Source organism: Pyrus communis, chromosome 6 (assembly GCF_963583255.1).
Source record: "Pyrus communis chromosome 6, drPyrComm1.1, whole genome shotgun sequence".
In the NCBI taxonomy this organism is placed as follows: Eukaryota; Viridiplantae; Streptophyta; class Magnoliopsida; order Rosales; family Rosaceae; genus Pyrus; species Pyrus communis.
In genome coordinates this window covers 21,721,047-21,734,701 of record NC_084808.1, presented here as the reverse complement: position 1 = coordinate 21,734,701, position 13,655 = coordinate 21,721,047, and the positions used below count along the sequence as shown (strand labels likewise).

The 13,655-nt window shown below is 35.9% G+C and overlaps 1 protein-coding gene across 1 annotated transcript; it reads left to right on the top strand.

The window, feature by feature from the left end:
* The first annotated feature begins 2,808 nt into the window (after window positions 1-2,808).
* On the top strand, window positions 2,809-4,090 carry LOC137736667 (auxin-responsive protein IAA31-like). The gene is made up of 4 exons (XM_068475903.1): window positions 2,809-3,047; window positions 3,487-3,698; window positions 3,771-3,867; window positions 4,036-4,090. The coding sequence occupies exons 1-4, from the start codon at window positions 2,809-2,811 to the stop codon at window positions 4,088-4,090; spliced, it is 603 nt and encodes a 200-aa protein (XP_068332004.1).
* Window positions 4,091-13,655: the final 9,565 nt, after the last annotated feature.

Here is a 13,655-nt window from a genome sequence, read left to right as displayed (position 1 = left end):
TACAATAGTGCGCATCAAACATCTAAGTATTACCATACGTACATGTGACTTTAATACTAATACGCGCGAGTCTTTCAGATCTAAGAAGCTTGATACATCAAAATGTTCAACGAACCAATAAAATTTGAAGTTAAATTTTACGTTAAATTTGTATGTCAAGTGAGAAATAGGTTCAATTTTACGTTTAATTTGTATGTCAAAGTGAGAAATATAATTAAGGGAGAGGGTGTTGCCAATGCCAAGAAGAAATATTGAAGGTAGTAGATGATGATTTTATGTTTTGTCTGATGGGTGGAAGGAAAGCAATCACTTCACTTTATTATACATATGCGTGTGTGTGTGTGTATTTATTTATATATTAATTAACTAATCGTTTGTTAGTATCTCCGATGCAAGGATTCAAATTTTATATTTGAGTCTAAATATAAGGTAAAATATCTTCAATGCACATGAGATTTAAAATTCATATTAGAGTTTTGAGGTAAAGTGAGATCCAAATTTATGTTTCCATATGAGATTTAAGTCCAAGGTGAAGCCCATGCTAACTAAAAAAAAATTATTTAACCAAGAAAAATGAGATTTAAGTTTTGAGTCCAATCATCTCCAATGTACATAAATAAATTGTTAAAATTCAAGGGGAGCATTTTTGTTCACCACCATGAATTATGGTGTATGCTCACCATACACTTAATCATCTTCCACGTGTTATTTCACTTAACTTTGGTTAATTTTTTTCAAAATTGAAAAATGAACATTTATTATGAAATTTAACCAAAGTTAAGTGAAAAGACACGTGACAAATAATTAGATGTATGGTCAGCATACACCATAGTTATGATGGTGAGCAACAATGCTCCCAAACACAAATATGAGTTTTGAGTCCAATGTTTTCTTCTCTAATGCAAAGCCTCAAATCTTAAAACTCAAAATGAGCCTTAAAGTTTAAGTCTTTGCATTGGCGAAGAAAATCAAAATACACAAGTCCACCACCTTTTTGAAATCCAAATATGAAAGTATAAGTCTAAAATTTGAGTCTTTGCATTGGAGGCGCTCTCATTACTAATATCTAAGAGGATTTTTTGGGTGGCTCGTCACCATGAGTCTATGCGTGAGAGGAGCAATGTGAAGGGAATAAGATTGTGCATGGCCGCTGAAGGCTGTCCCAAAAGACCTGTTTATCCCATATTAACAAAATAATATTTTTATTAGGTGTAATTAATCACAAAATATAATATAGTTAAGAACACATCCTAAAAGATAATTTAAATTTTAAATTTAGAAAAAAGGAGAAAAAGGGCAAGAAGGCAGATCATCTGGTCTCCGAAGAAGGGATTGCTACTTTAAGTTTGTTTCCAACAAGGGACTAGGCAAACTGCCTTTGCTTCCTCTTCTTTCCTTGATGTTCTTTTATTCTTATTTCTTAATTATAAAGGGCTAGGATTCTTAAGAATAAAGAAACAGTTGTCTGCCCATGAAGTTCTTTGGTTTGGTTGGTCCATTGTGTCTGGATAGAGCTCTAGATTAATATATAAGCTCTTAAATTTGTTTAACATAATATCTAATACATAATTATTATTGAGAAGGGAGACATATTATCCAATCCAAAGTATGTCTAAGTGGTCTATGGCCCTATATATGGATGCCATCGTTTAAGTACCAAAAAAAATATTTTGAATGATGCTAAAATACCATCACGTAATATAATCAGTTAATATGTGATATACAACAATTTTATATAATAATTTTTTAAATATTTCATACGATAATTTGTATTACCTTGAATTAGGTATACTACTATTCTAGTACTAAACAATAATTTCTCAATACCTTCTCTTCTCTCTAACTTAATTTCATGTCAACATAAGTACATACCTTCAGTGAAATGACCCGACTACTTTGCAGAAAAAATTAACCCCCCAAATTTATGGTCATCCACTTATGGACTCACAACCGTACAGCTACAGTAGAAGAGCCCTGCAAACTGAGTATCACACATGAACTAATTAAAAGCCTCAGTATATAATCATGTTGATTGGGGGCTTTCAAAAAATTGTACAATCTGGACGTGGGACATCTAATGTGATTAAATTAACATTTATCTAATCTCCAACTTTATAATCAAGGAGGGCCTGCATGCAATTTGATTGGCAAGCATGTATGATTAATTACACAGACATAAAACCAGAAATTAAAGAGAAAAATGAGAAAAATACTTCACTTGGCGGGAAGATGGTCATTGGTCAATAAATTACCCAAGAACAGAAGTAGACAAGTTTTCTATATTAGGTAAAAGAAGATTATATTAAAGTTGATTCCTTTAAGTTAATTGAATACTGATAACTTTGTCCACCTTTAGGAGCCTCGATAGGTTGTTCAGTTTGAATTAAAATTTTACTTCAAGTATCAAGTAATATTAGGAGAAAAGTTTAGGTGGGGTTGTCTGTCTACGTTATTTGCAAAAATCTTTCACAAAAACATAAATGTCTTATATTATAGATTTATTGACCTGACATTAGTTTCATATGTTGTGATCGTGCGAGAGTCGTCCTAATTAGACAACAATCCAAGTGGGATATATATGATGCATGGAGATGTGGTGGGCCACAGTGGTAGCCAAATATGTCAAAGGGACCAGACTCTTCTGCTCAATTTATGACTTTGTTCAGTTTGTTTGGGATTTGGCTCCCTCTCCTTTTCTGCTGTAGTTTGTGTGTGTGTATATATATCATATACACACATGTTCGTGGCCTGATATAGCGGCTTTTTATGTATTTTCTCTCTGAAGTTTCTCAACACATCTGATAGAAAATGGGAAGAGCTGCTGCAGCTCATTCATCATCTTCTTCAATAGATAGCAGCAACTATCCTGATCATCATCGTCCTAGCACTACTGCCTCATCATCTTCTTCCTCTCTTTCTCGGAAAAGCAATGGAAATTACTGTAATAGCCTCAGCAGCACCAGAGCAGATTTGAGCACTGATCTGAGACTTGGCCTGAGCATCTCTCCCTCTTATCACAGTGACTTGCCTTCCACTTCAACCCCAAGGTATATAGGAAAAAACCACCCCAATGCATGATTGTTTTTTTTTTTTTTTTTTTTTTTTTCCTGCTGAAGAACAAGAAGAAATTAAAGGAAAATAATTCATGGGTTTTTTTCCAAAATTAATTCTTCATTCTTCGCAGCCAAAAAAGTTCTCATCTTGATTGATTTTTGTTGTGATACAATATCATATAATATACATACATCATATACATACATACATATACATACATACATACATATGCATACATATATATATATATATATATATATATATATATATATATATATCAACCTATCGTATCGACGAGTAACTCATTTTAGACTCCCATTGCCCTTTGAAAAGGTAAACGTCCTTGATCTTTCTGTAAACATGTGTGTATATATCTATGTATGCATGGATATATAGATGTTATGACTGAAAGTTGATAGACATATTTTACAGGGAGCAAGCATGGATAAACTGGCCACCAATCAATTCTATCTTGAGGAGCACACTTGCAGGGAGAGCAGCAGACAACAGGCGCCATCCCTCCCTATTTGTGAAAGTCTATTTGGAGGGCATTCCAATTGGTAGAAAATTGAATTTGTTTGACCATGATGGTTATTCTGCTTTGATTTCAACTCTTTGCCTCATGTTCAAGACCACCATTCTATGTAAGTTATTAACACACATTTTAGGATTTCCTTGGGTTCATATTTTTTATTTGGCTGCAATTTTGGAAGCAGGTCCTGAGGAAAATCATGTTCATTCAGACAAATATCATGTACTGACTTATCAAGATCAAGATGGGGACTGGATGCTGGTTGGAGATGTGCCTTGGGAGTAAGCACGCATAACCCTAGGGAGGCCAGTTTGGTAACGAATGGTTATTAAACGGCGCTTAATAACTCTATTTTTGTTACCAACTTTTGCCTCTCCTCCGTTTTAATTTTCTTAATATATACTTGTGTCCTAACATTGTGTTTCTCATATCTTGGCTTTGATACACAGGATATTCTTGACCACGGTGAAAAGATTGAAGATCACTAGAGCAGACAGATGTTGAATTATATTTTGGTCATCCTCAGAGACTCGGATACAGTTTTGTTGTCGTGGTGGTTTATAACTTCGTACTCAAAGAAATTCAGAACTAATATACATATTTTGGGCTACATCCAATCTTGTGTAAATTATCAAATATATAACAGTTGTATTTTCTTTTATTCAAGCGATATAGGGAGATTGGAACTCAATGTGAGGGAAGATCTCATTATTCTAGCTAACTTAGCTATACTTGTATGTGTCCGCATAACAGTTAAGTTGTATATGTTTATACTTCTAGTATTTCACTCCTTTTTGCTGTCTCTTCAAAATCCACATCAAACCCAATTATTCCTGAAGTAAAAGTGAAGTGAAAAATTGGGGCTTTTGAACAATTTATTGATAAGAGGGTGGGGGGAAATTTGTTAAAATGGGACCATGGTTGGTCTCCATTTTTTCTTGTGCACTTCCTTTGTTTCCTCTTCTGTGCTTTTCACATTGTTAGGTGGGAATTAATGTGGTTTCAAAGTCCCTTGTTGTCACAACAAGATTGTTGCCTTTTAGTTCTTGTGATGATGAATGGTAATTAGCAACTATGTTCCTCATCGAAGAAATGACTTGCTACACGTGTTCGTGCTTGTTCGTGAGCTTAGACGTGCACACCATCATGCTTCTGACTCCTATCCTTTTGATTGCAGAAACTCGGATCAATTCAAAGATGGATGATAAAGTTATGAGCATCATAATTTTGATCCTAATAATGTTAAGACGTGCAAACATTGACCACCCAATTTCTTGAAACGTCGTGGTGGTGTCTCAAAAAGCAATAGGATGCTAAACCCTATTCCTCGTAACCGCGACAGTTAGAAAGAATCTACATTGTAATTGCTTGTATATCTATTTCTTTTGCGACGTATATGCAACTAGGAATAGTTGGATTCTCTCCGGCAACTTATTTAAAGTTTGTTGTCCACAAAATCATTGTATTTGTGCTTGTTATATTCTTGGCAGGCCAACTTAATTAGTCCAGAAGCCACCAGGTTACATTTACATCATGAGTAGTACTCAGGGAACCTAAATTGGTAATCAGGGGAAAACTGGCATATGGAGAATGGGGCACTACTCTCTTTGGCTATCTCCAATGAAGCGAGTTAAAGGTCCAAAAGCCAAAAAATGAACTGATTTGTTCAGAAACTCATCTCCAATCAATAGTTGGACTATAGTTCTATGGAGCCTATCATGCCATTATTTGGCCATAAGGGCATAGGTTGGTCAAATGGAGCCTCCCTCTTAGCCCCTTTTTTTGTTTCCCAACTCCTCAGTTGCAATAATTGATTTAAATTTAACAGCTAGATCAGAAAAATTAACCAATAAATTTAAAACTAATAAATTATTGAGGGAGCTATGTTAAGTCCTTCGGTTGAAGATGATATATGAGTATGGCCTAATACTGTTTATTTAAAAATAATTTTCATATGCTATAATTCGGGACGTATTTATGTTTAACTTTTTCGGCTAGAAATGGCCTTATTGACTATAATTGTATGACCACCAAGCTTAGAAAGGTTTAACTACCAAGTCATCCACATCAGTGATGTTATGTTGGAAATGTACTGTAATCCTTACCGGTTCAGCCCCAATCAACAATGTACGAACCAAACCATACCAGCTAAAATCATCACTTCCAAACTTATATGTCCCTTATTTCATATCCATTTCTTTGATCGGGCCTTGGGTGTCCCCTTTCTATGGTACCATTTTGATATACGTTTGTCACTACTCTCTTATCTTGTGACTACTTATGAGAGAGTGAGAGAGAGAGATCAACACGATTTGACTAGTTCTCATTTAGAGTATCGCTTTTTTAGAAAGAAAAAAAAAAAAAAAAAAAACTTAGCTCTATCATGTAGTGGTATTTCTTTTTACTTGTAAGTGAGGTGTTTTAGGTTCAAATCTCAAGAGTTCAGAACCAATTTATTCACCCATCCCCTATACACCGTTGTAATGAAAAAACCCTCAAAAAAAAATTTTCAAAAAAAAAAAAAAATGGAGGCGGTGACATTTTTATAAATAAGTTTAACTTTGGTGGCACCCACTATTTCTACTTAATTTCTTCTTCTTTTTTTTTTTTTAATACACACAATATTATTTACATTCGTGGGGGATGATCTAAGCCTGACAGTGGACTAGCCATAATAATTTGGTTCGAATTTGCCTTTAGCAACAATTGAACCTAATACTTTTCACTTACAAGTAAAATGAAATACCACTAGATTATAGTATTAAGTGACACACACCGACCCGGAATGTCCACTAGGATTCCAAATCAAGCTGTGCTGGCTGACACCTGGATGACGAAGCCATAAAGTATAAAGTATAGTGATGTGGAAAATGTGAATAAATTTAAACCTAAAAGTACCTAAAGACAAGAGTGTGCTGTGAGCGGGGATGAACCCATTTCACACGCGACGTCAGAGCATAAGTAAAGTACAATAGTGTGGGTGAGGATCATACCTTCAGAGGTAGCCACCTATATTGAGATTTGCCAAGAATCCTCGTCCATACGAACTTTCAGCAACTAAAACCTGGAGGGGTGCAAAAACAAAGGTGAATGGGCCTGAAAATAAAGTTTTGATAAAAACCTTTTGAAAACATTATAAACCCTTGCTGTAAAACCTATATAATTTTCCAGAAAATAATAATACATACGTATATAGAAATCATGCTCGAGAGTAGTGAAAACCGAGTATATGCCATGTCAAGTATCTTAGAGTAACTCCAGCGTGGGAGCCCTCCCCCTAGGCTATTCACTATTCAATCCACATGGTGAACAGTAACTTCCTTTAATGAACAGTAACTGCCTTTTACATCTCCACCGTTGCACTTGAATAGTCTTGACAATAGGCAATAAAATAATAGTATTATTTTCACAAAACTTGTCTTCACCGTGGACGAAGAAGCTTCCATGGAAAAGATTGAGAGCTCTGCTGAGCTCCCATATGAGGAGGAGGGAGACAGAGAAGAGTAAGGTTAAATCGAATCCGACGCCGACGGAGAACCAAGCCCTGCGAATTCGGCAATGTGTCTTGCCGAAATAGAAGAGGGGTTGGTTGAAAACCCAGAATTTGAAGTTGTAGTAGCAGTAGGAGACGGTGGTCGCGGGAGGAGGAAGCGGTGGAGATGAGTTTGCAGGGGAGGAAGTGACAGAGACGAGTTTGCAGAGGAGTTTGCAAGAAACGGTGGTCGCAGGAGGAGGAAACGGCTGAGATCCGTTCTCGTCACCAACACAGTCAATTTCATCGGAACCCACGTCTCCGTGGCCCTCAAAAAGCGTGGAGACGTCGTCCTAACGTCAGCCCACGTCAGATTACCTTCGGGCCCTCGGGCCGGCACGAATCGACGGACCTAGCGCTCGAGCCTGCTCTGGCTCCCTCGCCAGCCAACACTGGACTTCCTCTCTCAGGCAATCCAGCCCTGTTTCAGAGTCCATCCCTCGAGCAGGAGCTTCCGCTGGAGCTGCTCTTAGCAATAAAATAAGTAAGCCAGGTGAAATAAATCAATGTAAAATGATATGCTAGCCGGAGTCACCTAACGTGACCTGTACGGCTAAACCTATAGCTCATTAACCAATTCCTGCACACGAGTCAGAATCACGTAATGTGGTATGTACGACAGGGCTGGGTGTAAATAAGTACGCTCAAGTGCTACGATCACGTGAAGGTTGTGCGAATAATCGTGGGTCACCCACGAGTCGGAACCACCTATCGTGGTTTGTACGACAAGGCTGTGCACCAAACTTGGATCCAAAGTGAGCATACGGTGCGGGAGAGTGAACATCACGTGAAGGACTGTGCCCTGGCCACTAACAGGAGCACTAACACCGAGGTGCAGGATAATAAGCTCTACATGCCTCTACGTATAACCATAACCAATGCAACCACTAACATCATACAATACTCATCTGAAACTTACCTGGGCGTCTGCAGCGTCATGCAATAATATACATATCTATACTAATGCATATACTAAAATGTAATGCAATTGACATGGCATTTAAAAACATAATTCCATTTAAAACCATTTTTGGGAAAATGGAAAACATATATACGTATATATAGAAAACCAAAAGCCCATTCACCTGGAGTCCGCGCTACAACTCCCTAGCACAAACATCAAGGCGTCACGAACGATCGGTGTCTAGGACAATTATCAAATCATGTCTTAGAATTCTTATCAATAGAACATATAAATTACATATCCTATTCGAGAAGATCCGTAAGTCGGATTCTCAATCCGTAAGTTTCTAATATCCTTAAATATTACTTATTATAACGTATCAAAGTTTGGTGACGATCCAATGGTCGGATCGTTGATTGCTATAATAATCAAGTGGCCGACCTTAATGGAACTAAGTTCAAACGACGGAAATTCGCCAATCAGACTTCACCAATGGAATTAGGGTATTCAAATTTAGCCTAGGAAGGTCAATGGACGTTTTGGCCCACGCATCGCCGCAGGTGGCGGTCTGCCGCCCCAACTTGCTGGAAAAATTCAACTATTTCTAAAAATTCTCAAACTTCACAGAAATGAATATCTCAGTGAGTAGATCAACTTTTACACCTGCGACCAAGGCCAATTTGGCGGGGAAGTGTCCCAATTTCATCCAAACCCGCTGGAAATCCTATAAAGGGTGCTTCTTAATTCGTGCTCATATCGACTCCAACACTCCAACAAATGATTGGGCATTGTTCCTGAGCTCAAGCAGAGTTGTTTGATGGTGGGAATCGATGAGATTGCATTCAGGAATGGCAGATCGCCGCCTAGAGACTCATGGGTTGCCGTCGGAGCTGACAGCTTCGAACTTCATAATTTATAGCCCAATTCCTTCAATTTTTGGGTAGAATGTGAAGAAGGGATGTCGCGGGGGGGGGGGGGGGGGGGTTGATCCTAGGTGGTGGTAACAGTCAATTCGTCGTGAAATTGCCGGAATCACCACTGGGTTGAGCAGGGTTGTAGAGTCAAAAGGGAACCGGTTCGGTTCCCCTCATTCTTCCCTTCTTTCCTTTCTCTCCTCACCCATTGGTCACCCTCTTCCCTCTCTTCTTCTGAATGGGCATCCCACCCCTCATTTCTCTCATTTATCTTTCATCTCCACCGCCTATCTTTTCTTCCTTTTAATCTAGGCCACACACGTGGTTGAGCTCCATCAGATTTTGCTCCAAAAATCTGGAGCATTCCAGAAAATAACTTATTTACTAAAATGCCTCCCGACTTTAAACGTTAATATCTCTTTCGTTATAACTCCAAATCACGATTCATTTACGCCCACGTGTCTGTAGTGATGAGTACTATGGGAATACACCAAGAAAAATGAACATTACGTGACACGACACGATAGTCAACAAAAGTCAACACTTTGTCTCGAAGGGCATTTTCGTAAATTCACTTTTTAAAATTATAAAAATCATAATAATTGGGGATGGGTCGTTACACTAAGTGACACTGTTTCTAGCTAGATAGGTCAACTGTTTATTCGTAAAAAAGTTGAACTTTGGTGGCACTCATGTTTCTACATAATTTATGTCACTATTTCTAACATAGGTCAACTGTTTTTACAAAAATGCCACCACCTCCCAAACTTCAACTTACTTATGAATATGTCACCATCCTTTTTAACTTTAACTTATTTACGATATTATATATACTAAAACCCAGTTGGGTTCCAGCACTGTTCAGCAATAGTAAAAGGGCGGAAATGCCCTTGATTTTTTAGCTTGCTTAGCCGTTTTGCTGCCGCTTTGCACAGTTAAATATCTGTTATGCCCCTGATTGCCACGCGTTGATCATCCTTTGTCTGTGTGGTTTGATTCCGTCATAGCGAATGGACGACGTTTCCCTTCTAGCCCACGCGTCCATCATCGACGGCCCTTCCAGTTCGACTTCTTCCCAATTTCGCTTCTCTCGCCGTTCTCACCTTTTGGGTATTTTGGAACCTAGGTTTTTTTCTCTCCCGCATCGCCGTCTTACTTGCTGTTTAGCGTTGCCATGTTTCTCCAGATCGGCAGACCGATGGAACCCGGCGAGGTCAGCATGTACTTTTATGTAATTACCGCGCTGTGATCTCAGCCATCTCAGCCATGCTCGCGCCGTCATCAATTTCGTTGTTTTGTTCAGGTTCGCACATTCAATCTCATTATTTGCATGTTTAATTTAATATTCATGCAATTAATTGTGCTTTGGATTAGTGTGGAAGTTGATATGTTTGATTTTCTGCATGTACTTTATTTTTTCTATTTTCTTTCAGAAATTAATTTACTTTTCCTTGGAAATCGTTGAGCTGTTAGAAGTTTTTTGCCTTTTTTCTTAATTTGATCGAAATCCATTTCTTACCCACATAACCTAGAGTCTCCTGGTGAGTTTTTCGTCTTTCTTAGTGTGTCTGAATTTTTTAATTCCGTTGTTATGGCCTTTGTTTTCCTCAGAGAAGAGATGTTGATGGTGCATGGGAGCAGCACCTTGGGTTGGAGCACTCTGATAAAGCTCCTAAGAGCGCTCACGCAACAAATCAAGTAAGTGTTGTTGTAAATAGGTTGTTTTCGATTTACAGATGGATTTTGTGTTTAAATTTTCTTTTTATAATTTTAGAGCATGCATGTATTATCAGTTGCTAGATGTCATGATCAATCCCTGTATTATATGTGAAATAAAAAAAGAAGGAACACTCTATAACTCTAATCAGATGTCCACTGAAAAGAAGACAAATCACATTATAGACCAATACGTGTTAAAATTATGTTGAAATAAAAAGATGAATAGAATGTTTCTGATAGAGATTACCCCCAATGATAACAAAATGGTCAGGCAGAGTCATTTAATGGTTGTCAAGGTTGGATCTTTGTCTTAGTGAATAACAGTACATCCTATATCAGGGAAAAACACTAAGATCTGATACACTATCAATTTCATTTGACAGGAGAAATAAAAGCTTTAGAAGTCACTCCTTTTTTTTTTTTTTTTTTTCTTTCTTTTCATGTTTCTGTTTGTTTTTCAAATCAGTTGTCAATGCTATTTGCTTTTTACTAACATATGTTTTTTGTTTTTAATAGTATACGAACATAAAAAAAAAGCCTCCAAACCTCCAAAGACAGTAGCAAGATCTTTGTTGATGGTAAGCTATTATTCTCTGATATCTGTTTCTTTTTGTTTATTTCACATATGTGGCTATTTATTGAAATTTGATTTGCCAAGAACTGGAGATGGTCTTGATTTTAAGGTTAAAATTGAATCATCCATTATTTTAAAATAATGGTATTTTTATTAAACCTATAACGATGGACGCATAGGTTATACATGCGGATTGTCACATCATTGTAGTTCTTAATTGATTTATGGTAGGTAGTCTTAACTCTTCGTCTATGTACCAATTTTTTTTTAGTTTAGTGCTCTGGTAGAAATTACAGAGGAGCTTATTTGTTGGAGATTTGAAGAGTAAAACTTAGCAGCGCGGTACTGCTGGAAGTGGTAATTGCTAATCAGGTTTCCACTATTTTTTCCACATACTTTGGTTCAAAAGCAATATCATTTGAATGATGAAACATTAAGTTAGCATCTGAAGTGAACTGTATTTGCCACTTCTCTTTTAAGTGAAGTTTAAGATCAGCTCCAGTCCATGTTTGTTTAACAATGTTGTATCATTCATTATATAGTTTCACAAAGATCGTGCATAATTCTTGCTCAACTTGGTTTGGTTTTCTTTTGTTTAGGGATAGAGTGAGCGAATCATAGTTTGACCAAGTCTTGAATGATGAATTGAGCTAGATCATTGAGGTCTCTTTGTCAAGTTAAATTTTCATTATACTTTTTATTTGTAATGCTCGGTTCTTCACTCAAACATTGCTTATGAAGTGAATGAATTTGCATAACTTTGAATACATATCTAATCCCGCAACAACGCGCGGGCATCGTTGCTAGTTGTCACTAAACTTCACCTGAATGTTTTCTTTGATCAATCCCAATCATGTCGTGTATGATATATTTATTTGTTCTTATTACTACAAATTTTTATTAAGTGTTTATTATTATTATTATTATTATTATTTTATCTTAAGAGTTGTTTTTATTAAAGGTCCCTAAAAAAACATACCAACAAAAAATACATGATTTCTTCTTTAGGAAAATTAATGAAAATGACTTCAAATCTTTACATTTTAATAAAAAAACATCCACTTACTTTATTTAATGATAAGGACAAAAAAATTATTAAAAAAAAAAAAAAACACATGAAAACCCAACTTGCGCCGGGCGCATCCCCCCTCCCAACCCCCCTCCACTCTCCACTTTTTTCTCCCATTGTAAGCTACGTTAATAGATTATTATTATTATTATTATTTTTCTTAGAATAAGAAAAAGACTTCAAATTGAATTACATTCTCCAATTTAATTTTTGTTGTGTTGTTTCCCAACAGTAGTTAAGATGACAAAAAAAATTTCAATATGCTTGGAACATGGGGTGGTATACCACATGTCTCTATACAAGTTGTGAGATTCATGTGTTAAAAAATTAATAACATAAAAAATAAAATTTCCCACCACTTACATAATAACACATGGTGTACCACTTGTGTTCCTGGCATAAGGAAAATTTTCTCCAAGATGACACCCAAGCTCAAGAAATTGGATGGAGAGCTACATTTATTACTGTAGGTATGTCAAAAAAGTAAGGAAATTTTAATTTGGTAATTGAAAACAGCTTTTTAAATATAATTATTGAGAACATAATATTCTCAAGATTTTGATTTAAATGATCATTTATGGGTTCATTATTTTCGGCGCAATGGATGCTTTTACAAGACCAAAAATGGTCTAAGTTTCAAACATTATGAAATTGAACCAATAAGTAAACACTATTTATAAAACTGAACTAATAAGTAGACACTATTTATGAAACAAAAACAAGAATTAGTCATTATTTCCAAAACTAAATCAATAGGTGGAAAGTATTTATAAAACTGAACTATATAATATTTATGAAACTGGACTAAGAACTAGACAATATTTTATGAAACATGATCAAGAACTAGACACTTTTTATGAACGTGGACCAATAACTAGACATCTATTTATGAAACTAGACCAAGAAAGAGATACTATTTATAAAATTGTACCAATCACTATACATTATTTATGAAACTGGACCTAATAACTAAGCACTATTTATGAAACACGATCAAGAATTAGACACTATTTATGAAAGTGGACCAAGAAATAGACACTATTTATTAAATTGGACCAATAAATAGTGTAGTACTGTTCGGTTTCATAAATAGTGTTCAATTTTATAAACAACGTCTGTAATGAACACATGAATCTTACATGTGATGTTTTTTTTATTTATTTTTTATTTTTTTATAATTAAAATTGTGTCATTTTCATTAAAATTTAAGTTATTTTGTCATTTTTATTAAAATTTAAAGGTTTTTCATTAATATTTATTTTTTTTTTTTGGAAACTGTTATTAGCACTCTAAAAATCTCATTATACACTCTCCAAAATGTTTTTTTCTTTCTAAATATAGAAAGTTTGGAGTGCAA

Excerpts from the sequence above, each read along its gene's own strand:
- LOC137736667 (XM_068475903.1), top strand. The coding sequence starts at position 2,809 with ATGGGAAGAGCTGCTGCAGCTCATTCATCATCTTCTTCAATAGATAGC. Across the intron at positions 3,048-3,486 it reads CCTTCCACTTCAACCCCAAG|GGAGCAAGCATGGATAAACT; the intron begins GTATATAGGAAA and ends CATATTTTACAG. Across the intron at positions 3,699-3,770 it reads GTTCAAGACCACCATTCTAT|GTCCTGAGGAAAATCATGTT; the intron begins GTAAGTTATTAA and ends TTTTGGAAGCAG.